This window comes from Cimex lectularius, unplaced genomic scaffold (genome assembly GCF_000648675.2).
Source record: "Cimex lectularius strain Harlan isolate CLEC.00 unplaced genomic scaffold, Clec_2.1 scaffold206, whole genome shotgun sequence".
NCBI lineage: Eukaryota > Metazoa > Arthropoda > Insecta > Hemiptera > Cimicidae > Cimex > Cimex lectularius.
Genome location: NW_019392762.1, coordinates 621,342 through 642,921, shown reverse-complemented (window position 1 = coordinate 642,921; position 21,580 = coordinate 621,342). Strand labels below are relative to the sequence as shown.

The following is a 21,580-nucleotide window of genomic DNA, read 5'->3' as shown; positions in this document are numbered from 1 at the left end:
TATTAAAGAAAATACAGGTTAAAAGAAGTAAGATTTTCACTTTAGTGTTGGAATGAAAAATGTCACACAACTTTTTTTTATTATTAATATTTAGTCACTTTAGTTTTTTTTATACCAACACTAAAGTGAAAAACGGACGTCTTTTTCTGTATTTTCTTAAATAACGAAGATAAACAACATACAGATAAAAAGAAGGACGTTTTTTATTTTAGTTGGGAAAAAAACCACACGACGTTTTTTATTATTATTTAGCACTTTAGTGTTAGAATAAAAAACACACTATTGTTATTTTTTATTATTATTTATTCCCTTTAGTGTTAGAATTAAAAAAATCAGTCATCTGGCTTTTTTTTCTTCTATCACTAAAGTGACAAAATGACTTCTTTTTCTGTATTTTCTTAAATAACGAAAATAAACAACATACAGATAAAAAGAAGGACGTTTTTTATTTTAGTTGGGAAAAAAACCACACGACGTTTTTTATTATTATTTAGCACTTTAGTGTTCGAATAAAAACCACACTATTGTTATTTTTTATTATTATTTATTTCCTTTAGTGTTAGAATTTAAAAAATCAGTCATCTGGCTTTTTTTTTCTTCTAACACTAAAGTGAAAAACAGACTTCTTTTTCTGTATTTTCTTAAATAACGAAGATAAACAAAGAACATACAGGTAAGAAGAAGTACGTTTTTCACTTTAGATGGAATTTTAAAAAACCAGAGGAATTTTTGATTATTATTTAGTCACTTTTGTGTTGAAATAAAAACCACAAGATTGTTGTTTTTTATTATTATTTATTCATTTTAGTGTTAGAATAAGGAAAATCAATCTGTGGCTTTTTTTCATTCTACACTAAAGTGCAAATTTTACTTCTGTTTACTGTATTTTGTTTAAATAACGAAGATAAACAAACAATATACAGGTAAAAAGAAATACGTTTTTCACTTTAGATGGAATTTCAAAAAAGCAACACGAAATTTTATTTATTATTTAGTCACTTTAGTGTTCGAATAAAAACGACACGATTGTTATTTTGTATTATTTATTCTCTTTAGTGTGAGAATAAGAAAAATCAATCGTGTGGCTTTTTTCATTTTAACACTAAAGTGGAAATGTTACTTCTTTTTACTGTATTTTTTTAAATAACGAAGATAAACAAAGAACATACAGATAAAATGAAGTACGTTTTTCACTTTAGATGGAATTTAACAAAAACACACGAAGTTTTTTATTATCATTTAGTGACTTTAGTGATGGAATAAAAACGACACGATTGTTATTTTTTATTATGATTTATTCACTTTAATGTTAGAATAAGAAAAATCAGTAGTGTGTTTTTTTTTTATTTCAACACTAAAGTGAAAAACTGACTTCTTTTTCAGTATTTTCTTTTAACAATACAGGTAAAAAAAAGTATGCCGTGTCCACATGACTGTATTTTATAATTATTTATTCATTTTAGTGTTCGAATAACAAAAAAAGTCGTGCGGTTTTTTAATTCCAACAATAAAGTGAAAAACGTACTTTTTTATCTGAATTTTCTTTTTACAAGGTATATGACTGGGTTTTTTATCGATTATTTTTAACCGCTGGTTAAAATACAGGTAAAAAGAAGTAAGTTTTTCACTTTTGTGTTAGATTAAAGAAAAACATTCGAGTAATATTATGAAATTTTAACAACGGAAAGAAAAACAGAAACATTTGGGTAAAAATAAAATATCAAGGCCTTTTATGTACATTGTTATAGAAAAAAGAAAGTCCTTTTTTAGCTAAATTGAGAAAAAAATATTTTAATTTTTTTAATTGTATACATAATTGAGCTATAAATGTGAATGACCTAATTTATAAAGATTTGTTGTATTTTTTAATGTGTTTTGGTAAATATCACCGATCGAGGTACTTGTTTGATGTCTCTTTACTTTAACAGTTATTGAGTTTTATCTCCACGACGGGGAAAAGAAGGAGAAAAACCAATTTTAAAAAGAACAGACCATAAAGAGAATTCTTTCTACAACCGATTTCGCCCTACAGAAGAAACAATGCCGTTTCAGTACGAAAAAAGGCAAGAGAAAATAAATAGACATAAAAATACCGAAAATACGAAATGGTGCGATATCAAAGAGAGAAATTGAGAACCCACGCCCGCGGAGGTAAACAATTTAAAATAAATCGGCCGCTATCTAGATGGAACAGATGTGAGAAGCACAGGTGTGCACAAACTCACGTTTCAGTATTCCATCAGATAAATGCACGCCCGCCAACTATCAACTGGCATTACAATAAGTGACAGAGGAAATTGAAGTACACGTCTCCGGCATGTTACACTAATCTTTATCAGCATGCAAATGAAATTTGACCCCGTTGTTTAATTTAAAATATAATATATGTCGATTGTAGATCGAAAGAGATAAAACATGTTCGAGGCCAACATTATCTCAAAGCATAAAATACTCTGACACTTCTAATTATGTGCGCGGAATAAAGTGACAATACCAATATTTCAAGATGTGAAAGTTTTTATAGATAATTATATGGTATCGCTATGGAATGTTCCCTATCTGTTAACTTAATTAATTCATAAACCACATCATTAAAAAAAAAACCTTGCTCACTGCTTATATAAAGCCCTTTATGTTTATTAAATATATAGATGAGTTTTACTTGTATTTGAAAAAAAACATAAAATTAAACCATTTTTATATTCACTTAACCCAAAGCATAAAAATATAATTCTGTTTACATTAGAAACAGAATATAATAATCTATCTAGGTTTAATTATTTAAAAAAAATCTAATTACTTGTTTGAACACTAAAGATATTTACTCTGGTAGATAAATAATCTAACTCGAAAAATAATCTTTTTATGGTTAGAGCAGAGGCGTATTTAGCCGAAGTTCGTGTGTTCGAATCCCGCTCGTAACACTAACTTTTTCATTTCAACCAAAACCTTACAGAAAAAGATTAAGTAATTGAAAGAATAATTTCTAGTTTCTAGTAAAGAAGTAACTAAATATAATGGATTTAATAAATAAAATGATCGATTCCTTATTACACGACATTTGAAAAATAGCAAAAGATGGAAAATTCGAACGGTTGGAAGTTGGGATGGGGAGTTGGTGTCCCAGTGGAACGAAGTCACGATAGCTCAAGTAGTAGAGCAGCGGCGTATCTAGCTGAAGATCGTGGGTTCGAATCCTACTCGTGACACTAGCTGGGGAATACCACGTTTTGATTTAATTCGGGGATAATGAATTATTCATTTTACCTACTTGCATTCTATCCATAAAATAACTTTTGATCAATTTTAAAGCTAAATTTCTTATACCTTTTTTCTCAAGTTTGTTGAATAATATTTCACCGTCTATTGAATCAAATTCCTTTGCTAATCTCCAAGAAAACCCCCATATTTTTTTTTACTTTATCCAGTTTTTCGTAAATATTATTTATTACAAATTAGCACCTGAAATACTTTTTTTATGTGTGAAACCAAATTGGTTTTCTGCGAAAAAGTTTTGCTGATCTAAGAAGCCTATAATTCTTATGTACAGACACTTTTCTAATATCTTTGATAGAGATAACGTTAAAGATATAGGTCGATAGTTTTCAAAACATTTTTTTATTACCAGTTTCGAAAATCGGCACAATTAATGATTTTTTGAAAATTGTAGGATAAACCCCTTGATTAATTCCATTATATTTCGTGGTCTGATTGACAAAATAACTTCTTTAAGTTAATTAATCTTTATGAAATGTTTTGGTTTAAATGAAAAAGTTAGTTCCACAAGCGGGATTCGAACCCACGACCACTTGAGTTATTGTGACTTCGATCCACTCAGACACCGACAGAGCAGCGGCGTTTTTAGTGGAGGTCGTGGGTTCGAATCCTGCTCGTGGCACTAACTTTTTCATTTCAACCAAAACCTTACATAAAAAGATTAAGTAATTGAAAGAAGTAATTTGGTCGATGGACAGCTAGATATAATGGATTTAAAAATAAACCTTTTTTTTCTTCCTTAAAATAAATCTAATATGCTTGCTCTCATTCTTTCTCACGTGGAATATTAAAAATGAATTTTTTTTAAAAATTTAAAATTCAGACATTAATTTGATATACTAATAATATATAAAAGAATTATGGCATAAAAATATTCAAAATATAACTAAAATTAATTTTAAAAAACTAAAAATTCTCAATAAAATATTAATTAGCGAGGTCAGAGCTTAAAGACTACAAAAATAAAAATAAAATTGAAAATAATATTAAAAATTCTCTTCACTCATATTCACAATAAATCAGAAAAAATAGTCAGTACTTTTATAAAATTAAAGAATTGATTACATAAAATTTATTTTAAACTTCAAATAAATTAAATAGTTTATAGCTCCGCCCGAAAAACATTAAAAAAAGGAGTAGAAAATTAAAAAAGTAACATCATTTAGTGAAATAATTTTGATGAATATGATAAAATATATACATATAGGGCACACAAAAAATATGAATAACATGTGAAAAAAACCATAGTAACAACATAATTTTTTTTAAATACACAGCCCTTTCTCAATGTATAAATCGCTGAAAACATATAGCCATTTAAAAACTCAAACATTTTGGATTTTGAACAATACCCTTTGTTCAAAAAAATCATCGAAGACTGAATGCATATAAATTACAAAAATAGAAAAAAACCTTTACATAAAAAACGTATTACAACCAAATGCCTCTATTGTATTCGGATGTTAAAAAAAATAAAAATAAAAAATTTAAAAAAATAATAAAATAAAGATTTATAAAAATATAAACTTTTTTAAGATACTCAGGCAGATTAATTACCTCACTCTCTAATCATTCTTTTTTTCTTATTTTTTAAAAATAAAGGTATCTAATAAATAGAACTTCCACTCTTGCTCTCACAGATTCTTAGAAATAATTAAAAAATTACTCACATTAAATGTATATACTAATACTAAAAAACAATTGTGGTATAAAAATAATCAAAATATAAATAAAATTGAATTAATGAAAAACGAAAAATTGTCAAAAAAGTTAAACCCAACTTCAGAGCTTAAAGATTACAAATACAAAAAACAAACTGACAATAATATTAAAAATTTACTACTTTCGTGGACCGCTTGATCAATTAATATCTTTCAAATAATTAAGATTTTTAGTTGAGATAAAAATGGAATTAAAATATGGAAAAAAGGAGGGAAAATTCAAAGGGTGGGGTTGAGATGGGAAGTTAGTGTCCGAGTGGATTGATGTCACGATAGCTCAAATGGTAGAGCAGCGGCGTATCTAGCTGAAGATCGTGGGTTCGAATCCCGCTCGTGACGCTGACTTTTTTATCTCACCTAAAAATCTTAATTAATTGAAAAATATTAAAAATTTTCTTCACTTACTTGAATTCACAATATATCAGAAAAAATAGTCAGAACTTTTACAAAAAAAGGAATTGATTACATAAAATTAAGTTTTTAACATCGGATTTTGAACTTTCCAAATTGCAATTTCCAAAAAATATTATCTTTTTTTTTAATCAACTGCACTTTCCTAAATCTTTTTTAAAAATTTTTTGTTCAAATCAGACGCAACTCTAATCAACCAGAACTTTTTCAAGTCGAATGTCCTGGTTTCAGTCAAATTGATTTTTTTTGTGTGTGTTTTGTTACAAAATTTATCTTTTTTATTAATATGTAACTTCCTAAACAAAAATTTTTTCATGTGTTGAAATGTATAAAAAACATGTATAGAATAGATTAAACCTAAGACAAATTTAACTCGTTCAATTTTGTGCATGCAAAGTTTGAAGGAAAAATAAAAACTAACAACTCGAATCGTTTAAAATATTAACCCAATTTGAACGTTGCCGTGTTAACTTTTCCTACTTCATTTTGGATTGCGAGACATAAATATTTGAGCCAATAAAATTAAATGCCTGAAGGGTTTGGCGTTTTCAGAGTTTCGAACGGAAAATCAATAATGAACTTGGTTAAATGAGGAAGTTGGGCAAGTTGTGAATTTACGGCCGTCGTTCATTCGTAATACAACAATTGTAGTCTTATGGATTGTAAGCTGTTAATTTATAACAAATTCATTCCCTGGTGAAGGGTAAGTTAAAGTCTAATAGAAAAACCTGTCCCAAGGCATTTGTACTCTTCTTTATTGTTATATTTAGCGGATTTCGTCTCAACTTTTCCTGATAAGATAAAGGTGGTATGTAAGCATGCATGGTCCAGACAAAAACATAGTATGTCATAAAATGGTTTATAAATAAATTATTGAATTTTGGATTTTAATTTGTAAATAATTAATAATACAATTAATTAAGGTGGTAAGTTGAGATAAAAAAGTCAGTGTCACGAGCGGGATTCGAACCCACGACCTTCGGCTTGATACGCCGCTATTCTACCAATTTAGCTATCGTGACTTCGATCCCCTCGGGCACCAAGTCGAAGTCACGATAGCTCAAGTGGTAGAGTAGCGGCGTATCATGCCGAAGGTCGTGGGTTCGAATCCCGCTCGTGACACTGACTTTTTTATCTCAACTTAAAACCTTAATTAATTGTAATATATTAATTGGTCAAGCGGACCAAGAAAAATAGTGAAATTAATAATAATGTAATTGGTTTGTTCAAATTGTAACATTTTCTTGGAAAGACGAATTTTGATTTCATGTATGAGTTATCGGTTGGGAATCCGTCCGTCGTCGGAACTTCCAAACGTGGAAGAGCCTGCTGTCCGCTCTGAGTATTTAATTCTAGATAGTTGTCTGATTAGTAACGCACATAAATAAAGGAAGTGCAATTAGCTGGGATTAAGGGGAACAAACGTTCGCCCGGTTTATATTTGATTTAACGGACTTCCGACTGACGCAGCAGCCCCTGAATGACGCAAATGATGTTTTCCGATTCCACTGCGCACGGGGCAGGACCGGTGTATAAATTGTGTATCTACTCCCCCTTGTTTATCTTTGTACGTTATAGCATTCAATATAACAATAGCAAAATAGCAGTTCCATAAAAAAATCAAACCCTTATAGGTTCAATATTTCTTTTTTTACAGTTGGTAGTGTGGCCCACTAGCGACCTATTATCTTACATAAAGTGAACAATTTCATGTTAAACTTTGAACGCCATTGTGCTGATGAATTTCCCGCTAACAACTTTTAATCTTGGACCTAGAGTTAAATGTTCTAGGCCTATTGTGGAGTCGCAAGTTAGACACAACCTTGCACACTACACCACTCCTTTTGTCCTTTCTCTATGTTAACCGAGAAACTTCCAGGACTTTCGGACCCTAAGTTATTGTAATAGACCGACCTGCAAACAATAACGCGTAGGTAAACAGTTTATTAATATAATCATCTTTAGTTCCCAGGGAATACTAAAACGGTTTAACTAAGAGCGTAACAGATTGTTGCCATAATTTATTATTGTAATAACTCCAAACTCGGATTAAACATAAATTATTATTTCCTAGTTAATATTGTTCACACATGAGCGGTTCTTTATTCACTTGATCAAAGTCTAGTTTTTTTCTCAACAGACTAACCAAAACAATTTATTTATTGTTCCCAGTGTATATTAAATTTTGTCGAACTGTTTTTGCAAGTTGAATTTTCATTTTAGTTCAATTCAATCGAAATAAAAAAGGACATTGCTTAAAATATTAATCCATTTACGTTTTAGTGGTCAATTGACCAAGTTACTTCTTTCAATTAATTATTATTTTTATGAAAGGTGTTGGTTGAGATGAAAAATCTAGTGTCACGAGGAGTTGGTGTCCGAGTGGATCGAGAGCGGCGTATTGAGCCGAAGGTCGTGGGTTCGAATCCCGCTCGTGACACTGGCTTTTTATCTCAACCAAGACCCAACATAAAAGGAATAATTAATTGAAATTGCATAGAATGTTCAATCAACATCGTTCTAGATTAGTAAATATTTGGCCATCGAATAATTCCTCAATGACAAAGTTTTCACAGTTAAAATACGTACTCTGAAAAGATGACTTAACTTGGATATTACAATAATTGTGTAATTAACATCTTTCATTTTTATAATCGACCAAAAAAATATATAAAATGAAAAAAAACAGCATCCCAGCATCTAGAATAGAAATGTGTCCGTATTTTTAGCAAATACTCCATTTTCGTAATAACGTCGATTTTGTGCTAAAAAAATTTACATTTTTCTAACTAAATCGTTTTTGAGAACACTAGGAGAGAACACTAGGAATTGGACACCCTGTATATATAGCATATCTACAGTAAATAATAAAACACTGAAAAACGAAAGGTATACAGATGTAACTTTCCAAAAACCAAACTTTGCAAAATGAAATGTAACTTTTCTCAGAATTTGTTCTCAATTTAGTGTAATTTTTCTTTTTTGCATTTAATATTTTTCAAATGAAATTTAATTTTCCGAAAGCCGATTTATTTCGGAGTTTTTTCCGATCACACGTTTCTTTCCTTAGCTCATTTTTTTCATATCATCTGCAACTTTTCTCCTCCAAATTTTTTTACAAATAAAATATAGCTTTTCTCCAATCAAATTGATTTTTTTCAAGATCAAATTTAATTTTCTTCAAATGAGGAACTTATTCCAAATCAGATGTTAGTTTCCAAAAACCAAACTTTGTACAATGAAAAGTAACTTTTCACAACTAGAACTTTTTTTAAATTGAATGTACTTTTTCCCAATTAAAATAAACATTTATTTCTCTTTTTTTTCAAATGAAATGTAATTTTTCTATAGCCGATTTATTTCAATTCAAATTGAGTTTTTCGACTCACACGTTTCTTCTCTTAGACCATTTTTTTTTTTTCATGTCACGTGCATGGTTTCTCTTCCAAAACTTTTTTCAAATGAAGTACAGTTTTTTTCTAATCAAATTGAAGTTTCTCAATATCGAATTTGATTTTCTTCAAATGAAGAACTTTTCCAAATCAGATGTTACTATCCAAAAACCAAGCTTTGTACAATGAAAAGTAACTTTTCACAACTAGAACTTTTTTTAAATTGAATGTACTTTTTCCCAATTAAATTAAACATTTATTTGTCATTTATTTTTTTTTTCAAATGAAATGTAATTTTTCTATAGCCGACTTATTTCAAATCAAGTTGAGTTTTTCGAATCACACGTTTCTTTCCTTAGATCAATTTTTTTGTCATGTCACGTGCAAGTTTTCTCTTCCAAAACATTTTTCAAATCAAGTACAGCTTTTTTTTCAATCAAATTGAAGTTTTTCAATATCGAATTTGATTTTCTTCAAATGAGGAACTTTTTCCAAATCAGATGTTACTTTCCAAAAACCAAACTTTGCAAAATGAAATGTAACTTTTCTCAGAATTTGTTCTCAATTTGAATGTAATTTTTCTCTTTCTCATTTAAATTTTTCAAACGAAATGTAATTTTTCTAAAGCCGACTTATTTCAATTCAAATTGAATTTTTCCGATCACACGTTTCTTTCCTTAGATCATTTTTTCTTATCACGTTCAACGTTTTTTCCTGCAAAAATAATTTCAAATCAGATATAGCCTTTTACAATCAAATTGAACTTTCTCAATATGGAATTTGATTTTTTTCTAATGAGGAACTTTCTCCAAATCAGATGTAACTTTACAAAAACCAAACTTTGCAAAATGAAATGTAACTTTTGTCAGAATTTTTTCTCAAATGGAAAGTAATCTTTCTTTCTCAACTAATTTTTTCCAATTAAAATGTTTTTTTTTTAAAGCCGACTTATTTCAATTCAAATTGAATTTTTCCAATCACACGTTTCTTTTCTTAGATCTTTTATTTCTTATCACGTTCAACAAAAAAAATTTCAAATCAAATATAGCCTTTTTCCAATCAAATTGAACTTTCTCAATAACGAATTTGATTTCCTTCAAATGAGGAACTTTTTCAAAATTAGATATTACTTTCCAAAACCCAAACTTTGTAAAATGAAATGTAACTTTACTCAAAAAGAACCTTTTTTAAATTGAATGTGTTTTTGTCTCAATTAAATTAATCTTTTTCTTTTTCTCATTTAATTTTTTCAAATGAAATGTAATTTACCTAAAGCAAATTTATTTCAATTCAAATTAAAAAATTTTCGATCATACGTTCCTTTCTTTAGAATTATTTTTCATATCACGTTCAATTTTTTTCTTTCCAAACTTTTTTCAAATCAAATAAATACTCGCATTGAACTTTCCCAATTTAAATCGGACCAATTTTAATTTTTCTTTTCAAATTAGATACAACTTTTGAAACAGAACTTTTTCTAAATCGACTTTCCACAAAAAGTATTTTTTTCAAATCAAATTCAAAACGAAAATGTTTTTCGAATGGAACTTATTTTTCTCTGTCATTTTTAACTTTTTTGCAAATCAAATGGAATTTCTCCTAATAGAAATTTATTTCAAACAAATTTATATAATGTAACGAGCTGTTTGTAACATGTACGAATCACTGTACTACAATTTTCGTTCCCTCTCTCGCCGGGGGTGTTTTTTTAGTCTCGCACGATAAGAAGAAAGCCGACAAAGTTGCGGCTTTGAGTAAACATCAAGAAAAGGAGTGAAGAGGGAAAATGTTTACTCTGAACATTTGCACAGATACGGTCAGCCTACAGGTGTTATTGTGTGAGGCTTAGTCTCTCCGGAGTTGTTATCTTCTCCAATAACAAATATTTCAAATCTGTGACGGTCTAATCCACGTATCCGTGTCTAGATAGCGTAAAAATATGGAATTCTGAGCTTTTCGAAATATTTTCTATTTTGCAAATCTTTTGTTACATAGATTTTTTTTCGTATAAAATACATTTGCTTATATATTTACACCTTAAATTTTCGGTGAAATCTACTTCTTAATTGAAACAGAACTTCTCACCTTGTAATAGCAAAACTTCCAACTCCATCTTCTCTATCATTATAAATTTTCCAGTCTCCCGAGCGTCTAACATGCCACAATGGCGAAATTAGGCACACAAATTAAATAATGAAGGCATCGAGCCTATCAGGAAACAATTGAAGCGTATAACCGAAAACAACAGGTTATTCTATAAGTTTTATATTAGCGGTAAAGTTTCAAGAACCAGTTTAAACTATGTAAACTTTTGTATAACTTCGATATATTTTACTTTCCTATTTTCAGTTTTGTTCATAAGTTCATAAACCGTAACCAGAAGAAAATGAGAAATACAACCGGACGTAAAAACGAGATTAATCGAAGCCAAAAGAACAACCGAACTCGTGATACCAATATCTAAAAATATACAGACTTAGCACAACGGGTTATTTAATTAATCTATAAAACCGATAACGTTATTAGAACACCATGTGATTGCAATCAGCAAAGAAAAATCAACTTTATCTCTCTAAAACAAATAGGTCGTACGGTTAATCATAGACTACAACACTTCCTAGATTACACCTTGAAATGAAACTTCTAATAATACTACAAATACTACAGTTCAATAAAAGATTTCTAGGTTATGCCATGAAAAGAAAGAACTGACAAACTTATAATCTTCGATTTTTCTGATTAATAATTTTTTTCAATTGCATATCATTTTAGAAGCTTAAAAATATAAACTATTTTATCAGCTTGTTCGTAATTATACAATTACTCAATTAATTGGAATAAAACGGGGAGTCGAAATGGGAAGTTTGTGGCATGGGCGATCGAAGTTAGTAGAGCAAGGGCGTATTTAGCTGAAAGTCGTAGGTTCGAATCCCGCGTGTGACACAAATTTTTCATTTCAAAAAAATTGTGTGTAATTAAAAGAGTATATAAACTATGTTAATTTATTACAATTAATTAAGGTTTTTAGTTGAGATAAAAAAGTCAATGGCACGAGCGGGATTCGAACCCACGATCTTCGGCTAGATATGCCGCTGCTCTACCACTTGAGCTATCGTGACCTCGATCCACTCGGACACTAACTTTCCATCTCAACCCCACCTTTTGAATTTTCCCTCCTTTTTGCCATTTTTCAACCTTAAAACTAAAAACCTTAATTAATTGTAATATATTGATTGGTCAAGCGGACCACAAAATTAGTGAATTTAATAGAAATGATAAATGATGGAGTGAGTGTGGTGTTCAATACTTTTTAAAAGGATAGTTTCTACTCACAGTAAGTTGTTTTGCAACGATCCGAATTTCGAGCTTTTTAGCTCATCATCAGGTTTGGCAATTTATGTCGAGAGACGTGGTTGTAGAAGTCCTTCAACCTGATGATGAGCTAAAAGGCTCGAAATCCGGATCGTTGCAAAACAACTTACTGTGAGTAGGAACGATACTTTTAAAAAGTAATAGTGAATTGATGTTAATTTAATTTTTTTATGCATTCATTTTTATTGTCAGAGGTTTCTATTTATATCGAAGTTGGCCCATTTTATCTGAATCGGTTTTAAAAACGGGCAGACACGTTAAAAAACTAAATTACAAAAGAATAAATATTCTAGGAAAGATGATGGTTGACACTACAGGTATTGGATATAACTTGAATTTTATAGGATTGGGATTTATTTTAGTTTCAAAAATTGAGAAGAAACATTGTTTAAATTTTGAGTTCAATTGAATTTCATATCCACAATCCATTAGAGTCCGTGGTCCGATTCACCAATTAACTTTTTTCAATTATAGAATCTTTATGTAAGATATTGGTTGAGATAAAAAGTCAATGTCAAGAGCTCGATTCGAACCCACGAACTTCGGCTCAATACTCCGCTGCTCTACCACTTTAGCTATAGTGACTTCTATCCACTGGGAAACTAACTTCCCACCTCAACCCACCTTTCGAATTTTCCTTTGAAAAATCGCAAAAAGGAGGGAAAATTCGAGAGGTGAGGTTGAGATGGGAATTTAGTGTCCGAGTGGATCGACGTCACAATAGATCAAGTTGTCGAGCAGTGGCGTATCAAGCCGAAGATCTTGTGTTCGAGTCCCGCTCGTGACACTGACTTTTTTTTCGCAACCAATACCTTACATAAAGATAAATAAATAGAAAAATTAACCACCATATTGTATCAGCCAAATAATACATAAAAATGACATTTTAAATAATATTCAATTCTATCAGAAATAAGAACACGAAAAACCTGTCGTTGGCACAATATATAAAAGTAATCACAAAAATTGATCTGAAATAAACTTTCTATAAAATCGTTTTTTAAACAGATCTTCAACTTTTGTAGTTACCTATGCAAAATAAAAGTGAAAACCCATATTTTAAAAAATTATTCAAGTAGTTAAATTTCTAGAAATCGTTGCCTTAGTATCATCAAAATACTTCCTCCTGCATATTAAGTCCTTACGTACGTAAAGAAAACAAATCTGATATGGAAAAATTTATGAACTGTTCATTAAATTCACTAATTTCGTGGTCCGCTTGACCAATTAATATATTACAATCAATTAAGGTTTTTAATTGAGATAAAAAAGTCAATGGCACGAGCGGGATTCGAACCCACGATCTTCGGCTAGACACGCCGCCTCTCCACCACTCGAGCCATCGTGACTTCGATCCAATCGGACACTAATTTCCCATCTCAACCCCTCAACCTCTTGAGTTTTCCCTCCTTTTTTTGCCATTTTTCAAATGTCGTGTAATCGGATTGAATTCTCGGCGACAAATGAAATGGCTACGGAGAGCTTTACTGAAGTATATATGAACTAATGTACCATAAAATATGAAAAGTTATAAAAACATACAAATAAATTGCCTAAAATATTTTTGTTTTATTATTGGCTCTAAAACTTCGTTAGGACTATTAGAACCAATAAATTATTTTCAATTAATTAAGGAGGGAAAATTCAAAACGTGGGGTTGAGATGAGAAGTTGGTGTCCCGGTGGATCGAAGTCACGATCGCTCAAGTGGTAGAGCAGTGGCGTATTTAGCCGTAGTTCGTAGGTTCGAATCCCGTTTGTGACACTGAATTTTTTTACCTCAACCAAAACCTTAATTAATTGAAAAGAATTTACTTGGGCAAGCGGACCACGAAACATAATAAAAAGTAGAATTTAATTATGGAATATTTTGTTTAATTTGATCTACTAACCCACTACGAAAAACTGCCAAATCGCAAACTAGTCAGATCATGATGACCTCAAGTAACAAACGATTTATATATCTCAGAATATATTTATAAATAGGACCCATATAGTTTTGTAATTTTCAATCATATTTGTTTTTCAGATCGTAACCAAGACCCGAATCTTGACGATCTCCTCAAAATGCTTTGGATGGAGACGACAACTCAGAAATCCTACGGCTACCCAGATCGTACGACCCTTTCGCCGCCGTACTTCGAGAACGGCCCCAACCCCGTCAACAACACTGTCCAGCTCGGCGCGGAAATTACCCTCCATTGTAAAGTCAACGATCTGTCCGAACAAATGTCGGTGAGTGTGCATGTGTTTGCTTTTACTTTTAACCTTTCAACGAGCTTAGTTTTCTGCGTAGAACACAGTAAGGTTGACGACTACAAAAATTATCGCACTTTGAATTCCTTTTCACATTTAATTAAAATCTTTCATTTTTACCTTGAAATGCTTTACATGCTCCACATATCAAAAAATAAACCCTAGATTAATCAAATTCATGTGCTATTCTAGCCAGATTTTGTAATTTTCTTCGAAGAGGTGAATATTTGTTCATCAAATCTTTCCGGAGCGGGTCCATTTTTCACAATTATTTGCGAAATTAGGTAATTCCATTCGATAATGAGATTAAAGGTTCAAAACGCGTTGTACCAAAGGTATAATTATTTTTTTTATCAAGAAAAAAGTTCGTCATAATTGTTTACAACCTCAAAAACTTCTGAATAAAAATGATCGTCAAACAAAAATAGTGAATACTTTGATACCACCCCTTCATCAATTTTGCAAGTATTTCTAAGCATATCCTGCACACCATGGCTAGGAAGCGACAGCAAAATAAAACAATTGAGGAATTTTTGTTGATTTTAACATTAATTTTCTCACTGTTAAAAACAGAAAATTTGTATAACGTTGGAAAAGTTTAAAATAAGTTAATTTTAGCTTTCAGACAGTTGTATGAATTTTTTGTATTGACGAAAAAAATTATCTTTATTAATACCCTCACATAATTCTCCCCTAATTCACCTCAAAAATGTATATTTATTATAATGAAAATTGATAAAAGCTATGAAAATTCGTATTTATAGGTTGAAAGTGTCTAAAATGAACCTAAATTGTGCTTTTCGTAATAAAAAAGTAAATTGTTTTGCCTACCATATGGAAAATGTCTTTTTGTTTTTTGTTATTTTTTTGCAACGATAATTTTTTTTAACACAATCTTTCTTATTATTTTTTTCATCCTAGATCTGAAAGAAATAGACTGATATATAACTATTGTAACCCCGGGATCCGTTCACCCGAGGCCGGGTTGCTGACATAGCACCTAGGTCCCCCTTTTGCCGACACTGTTTCTTATTATTCTACTTACAATTATTAAATCTACTTAAACCAAGATTTGATTCATTTTAAATTTATAAATTTTTCCCATCACCGGTTACACTATCTTGTACCAAATAACTTTTTTCAATTAATAATTCTTTCCATGTAAAGTCTTGGTTGAGATGGAAATGCTAATACCTCGAGCGGGATTCGAACCCACGATCTTCTGTTCAATTCGCCGCTGCTTTAACCACTTGAGCTCAAAAAGGCTACATAGCTCAAGTGGTTGGAGAAGAGGCGTATTGAGCCGAAGTTCGTGGGTTCGAATCATGCTCGTTGCACTAAATTTTTCATCTCAACGAAGGCTTTACATAAAAAGAATAATCAATTGAAACACTTAAAGTATAGTTGATGTTCATTGTTGGTGTCTGAGTCAACCAAAAATTTCATAGAATTCGATGATACCAAGTCAGTAGCTTCCCCATGTAAATATCTTTTATCAACCATAACAATATGTAAATAATATTCGTTTTTGTTTATTGATTTTAAAGTTAAATTAAGGTTGAGTTAAAAATGAAAGTTTGATTGATAGAAGCTAAACATGACTAACAAACATTTTTGCAACATGGATATTTTTTGGGGTAGACGCAGAAAAAAAATTTTTTTTTGGTCATCTAGACAGGTTTGGTTTGGCTCCGAAAGGGCAAAGTTTCTTGTTAGCAAGGCGCTTGAATAGATTAAAAACCGCAGGACGGATCGGTCGTGAAAGTATAATAGCTCAAAAAGGCTACATAGCTCAAGTGGTTAGAGAAGCGGCGTATCGAATTGAGGTTCGTGTATATCGTGGGTTCGAATCCTTCCCGTGGCACTAAATTTTTCATCTCAACCAAGACTCTACATAAAAAGAATAATTAATTGAAAGACTTAAATTATAGTTGATGCTCGGTGTTGGTGTCCGAGACGGTGAGCTCATGCTGAAACGGTATTTGGTCACTTATTGGTTCCGTCTTCACTCCCGCGTTTTTTTTTTTTTGTTCAAGTACGTCTCGTTGGGTCCATCGGTTCTCGCTTGGGCCATTTGGGTAGGGATCGTGGTCATAGTGTGCAATGTTCGGACGTGTTTATTTTTATTTATTTTTATGTTGTTTTCTTCTGAGCGTTTGCGATTTTTGTTTCATAGTGTTGTTAGTGCTAGATAAATGAAAGTTTATTTTTACATTTATAATTTTCCTTTTTTAATCATTATTTATTTTATGTCTCTACGTCCGCCAGGAGAATGAATTTTCGTCCTTTTTGATATTTTGTTTCAAAGCCAATCTTGTATCTATTATGTTTGGTTCATGATTGTTTGTATGTCGTTATTTTTGAAAAATGTTAGATGCTTTTGCTTAGCTAGCTGGAATTCGAGTCTAGATTTCTTTTTTTAGTATTTTGCCTATTGGCATTTGTCTTTTTCTTATTATCATCAACATAGTGAAATCTTTAATAATTTTTTCTAGTTTTATTTTTTATCTTTATTTCATTACTACATTATTCTATAGAGAGATCTGCACTCGAACACTGCTCATGCAAATCAGAAACTTTAAGAAGTAGAAAATAAATTTTTAAGAATCATTACTGTTAAGGTTATAATCATTTCCGATTATAAACAGTTTAAATCACAGTTAAACTTAATCGTATAAAAAGAGATAGATTACATTTCAACTTTCTAACTCGTTTTCAAATTAAAAATTCATATATGGCTGTCCTCAACTTCTAAGCAACATTAACTTCTCCAAGCCTCCTTATCAGTTTAGGCAGCATAGGACCTTTTTTAAATTCATCATATTTTCATTTTTTTAATATTCTCTCTAGATGAATATTGTTGTAAATAACGTCATATTTTGTATAAACATTGTGATGATTATTAGTATTAATATTCATTATATTTCAAGGTCCGATGGAACAAATAACTTCTTTCAATTATTTAATCATTTTATGTAAGGTATTGGTTGAAATGAAAATGTAAGTGTCACGAGCGGAATTCGAACCCGCGACCTTTGGCTCAATACGCCGTTGCTCTAACCAATTGAGCTATCGTCAAGTCGATCCACTCGGATACCAACTCCCCATCTCAACCTTTCGAATTTTGAAAAATGACAAAAAGAACGGAAAATTCGAATGATGGGTGATCCGAGGTCAGTTTAATCCCCTCGATAAAGTAGTATATTTATTTCTTTCAGTTTAAATATTTAATAATATGAATAGTACAACTACCTAAAAGAAAAAAGAGAAAAAAGTATTATTTTTCTTTTTTGAAAAATATAGAAAAAGAGCCGTGAGAAAAATCTACGGCTGTAAAAGTGCAGTAATGAACGGCGCTTCGATATGTTAAACCTTCAAGACCGATCGGTCATGCTGGTTTTAATCTATTCAAGCGCCTTGCTAACAAGAAACCTTGCACTTTAGGAGCCAAACCTAAATCTGTCTAGGTGACGATAGGAATGATTTTTTCCAATTTAAATATTTAATAATATGAATAGTACAACTTACTAAAAGAAAAAAGAGAAAAAAGTATTATTATTATTTTTGAAAAAAATAGAAAAAGAGCCGTGAGAAAAATCTACGGCTGAAAACGTGGAGTTATGAACGGCGCTTCGCTATGTTAAACCGTCAAGACCAATCGGTCATAAGGGTTTTAATCTATTCAAGCGCCTTGCTAACAAGAAACTGCACTTTCGGAGCCAAACCAAACTTGTCTAGATGACGATAAGAATTATTTTTTCTCCGTCTAGCCTTAAAAAAAGTTGGTTAGTCATGTTTACTTTTGCCAATCAAACATTAATTTTAACTATGTCAAATTTAATGAAACTTTAAAATCAATTAACAAAAAACAAAGTTACATATTGGTTTGGTTGTTAAAAGATACTTTCTTGGGGAAGGTACTTAAGTGGAATCATCGATTTTTGTGTTCAATTTTTAGGTGATAGTAGGGCAAAAATTATCTGACAGGTTTCCTGCCAAAGGGCCTTGAGATCCTCGAATGAAATATATTTGAATAATTTAAATTATTTTAAAATATATTTTCAGTTGTTGTTTTGTATATATTTCAGTATCATTTCAGATATTCCTTTTCAAGAAAACAATATTTATAATTATATTTATAAAAAGTGATAAAATCGCTTTTTGAAAAGTAAGGAAAAAATTTGCATTTGAAAAAAATGTGTTGATTTAAGTACCCTTCAAAAACCCTTAAATACCAATTTTTAATCAGCAAATAAAAAATAAAATTTTGGGGTTCGATTCGGTTAGGGGATTTCCGTCTGTGATGTCCTGTATTTAACTAAAAAATGGATAATTCTTCTAGATTTTATCGTATGTCATAATGAAAAATTTTATTTATTTTAGACTCCAGAATATTTTGATTATTTCATTTGTATCTCGTACATTTTATTTTATATAATAATACTAATAATAAAGTTGATTAAATTTATAATGTGAGCGTAAATGTACTCAATAAAACTAAACAATACGGCATGGATACCCCTTCTGCCGGACAACCTTTTTTTTGTATCTCCTTGTAATTTTCTTCTAAGCTCTAGTTTCTAATTTATTGGGTACCAAGGTTTCTTTTACTTTTACCCCTGAAAATATCCCTGTTAATCAGTACATTCATTTTAACACATTTTGGTGATTTTTTAATAAATTGGAGATATTTTTAAGGATAAAAATTTGGGGAAAAGTGTTTTATTGATTTATCGAAAAATTGTATTTCGGAGTGTTGATTTGCAACAAACGATTATCAACTTTGTTTCTGGGCGAATTTTTAATTTTTTATGGTATCTCTGTCAATCACTTTGGTTTTTGGCCTACTGGAACCGTCTTTAGGTTTTTGTAACTTTTTATTTTTTTGATTATTTTCCTAACTAAGTTAAAAATGTCAACTGACATATAATAATCTTTGGTATGTCCATAAAATATCCAGAATATCTTATTAAAAAAATATTAAGTATAATATGTGATTTTTTTTATTTCTTTGCCCCAAGGCCAAATTGGTAGAAATGCTCGTACAAATTATTTGTCGATTTGTATGACCAAAAAACCTTTTCTTGAATTCAGAGATCCCTCGTCGTTAGCATACACGTGTTAGTCAAAATCACATTAGATATTTTATGACAAAAGTTTAAGCTTTTGCCAATCACATTGGTCATACTCTTTAGGCAATTATTTTCAAGTCAAATAATGTATAATAATATTGAAATAAATGCATAACAAATGCAGAAAATCATAATAAAAAAGCTTAAGAAAATCACATGATTTTTTCTATGCTCCTGAGTCAAATTGGCTAGAATGCTCCATAGGTTATTTGTGGAATGTATGACCAAAAGTTTCATTGAATTCATCGATCCCACTCGGTATGATAGCTATGTTAGTGAAAATCAATGTTTTGAAAAATCCACTACATTTCGTGGTGTGCTGGACCAATTAATATACTACAATTAATTAAGGTTTTTAGTTGAGATAAAAAAGTCAATGGCACGAGCGGGATTTGAACCCACGAAAGAAAAAAACATTTTAAATGAATTTACTGAAATTGAATGTCTGAGGTGCGACGCGTGACACGATTATGAGTTACCAAAATTCTCCTCAGAATCCTCAGTGTACAGGGCTTGTCACTTGTGCTTAGTAGTATAAAAAAAAGTTTTAAAAAATTCACTAGTTTTCGTGGTCTGCTTTTCAAATTAATTACGGTTTTTAGTTGAGATAAAAAAGTCAGTGTCATGAGCGGGATTCGAACCCACGATCTTCGGCTAGATACGCTGCTGCTCTACTACTTGAGCTATCGTGGCAAAAAGGAGGGAAAATTCAAAAGGTGGGGTTGAGATGGGAAGTTAGTGTTCACATGGATCGAGGTCACGATAGCTCAGGTGGTAGAGCAGCGGCGTATTAAGCCGAACATCGTGGGTTCGAATCCCGCTCGTGCCATTGACTTTTGTATTTCAACTAAAAACCTTAATTAATTGTTTTGAAATTTTTTTATATTTTTCCCACTCAAATTGGCTACGTTCATAGCCTGTTTTTTTTTTAATCTAACTGAATGATATCCTTAATAAGTGAAACATTTTAAACTTTAAATTCATTCAATATTTAAATAATGATTTCAAACAAGTTACATACAGATTAGATTTTTTGTTGAAAGATAATGTTATTGGTTCTATCAGTGCAAAAATTTTAAAAATTAATCATGTTTAAATTTATTTTATTATTTTTGTATTCTTCAATTCATTATTTTCCTTTTTGTTCATAAATAATTAGTTTTATGTTTAAAAATTTTACACATTAAAACTATTAATATTTATTACGATTCGTATTTGCCATGCTAGAAGTTTGTGATTTAAATACTGGCATCCTCTGGGTTTTTTTTATAATATAATAATATCAAAAAAGGGTTGTAAAAAGGCTTTGACCACTCTTCCGCAACATCCAACGGTTTGGGGGGTTTTAACGCTTCCTGTATGGTAAAATTAAATTTCTTTTCACAATGTAATAAATCAAGTACTGCAATACATATAAAGAATTTATTTTTTCCGAAAAACGTTATTCTAAAAACAAGTGCGACATTTGATTGAGAGATTTTTTTACCTGTGCGTGCGCCAATTGTTAAATATCAATAAACCTTAAACGTTGAAAGAGTAGAGACGACCTAAAACAAATCGAATTCAGGTTTAAAAATGTAGACATTAAAGTATCATTAACATACATTCTTTTCCAATTTGCTGACATTTGATGTTGAAACGTTTATAAAATGACAGATATTCTGGAAAATGGATGCACAAAGGCGTGAGAAGAAGATTGAGTTTGCTTTTAACATTCACAAAAGGTAGAAAGAATACTCAATAAATCGTATTTCGATTAATCTTCTTATAATTAATTATTCTGTATACCTGCTCGTTTTAATTAGGCAATTTATTCACTTCGGCGTAGAATCAATGAGATTTGTTTGTTCTTCCTAACGCTAAAACAATTAATGGTTTCCTTTCAATTTCCAATTTTTCGGACCGTGGGAAAATTAGAAATATCCTTCATAAATTAATGAACGGTTTCATTTTGCATTTTTTACAAGTTGGCACGAAAATAATGTAGAAACTGTTGAGAAGATAGCGTTGGCTCCATACAT

At 30.6% G+C, this 21,580-nt stretch overlaps 1 protein-coding gene across 1 annotated transcript in view; it reads left to right on the top strand.

Moving 5' to 3' along the window:
- LOC106670984 (neurotrimin-like) overlaps positions 1 to 21,580 on the top strand; it is a 325,411-nt gene that overhangs the window by 203,716 nt on the left and 100,115 nt on the right. The window contains exon 3 of the mRNA XM_024227397.1: positions 14,201 to 14,406. Coding sequence (XP_024083165.1) covers positions 14,201 to 14,406 — 206 coding nt within the window. The remainder of the gene's footprint in view (positions 1 to 14,200; positions 14,407 to 21,580) is intronic.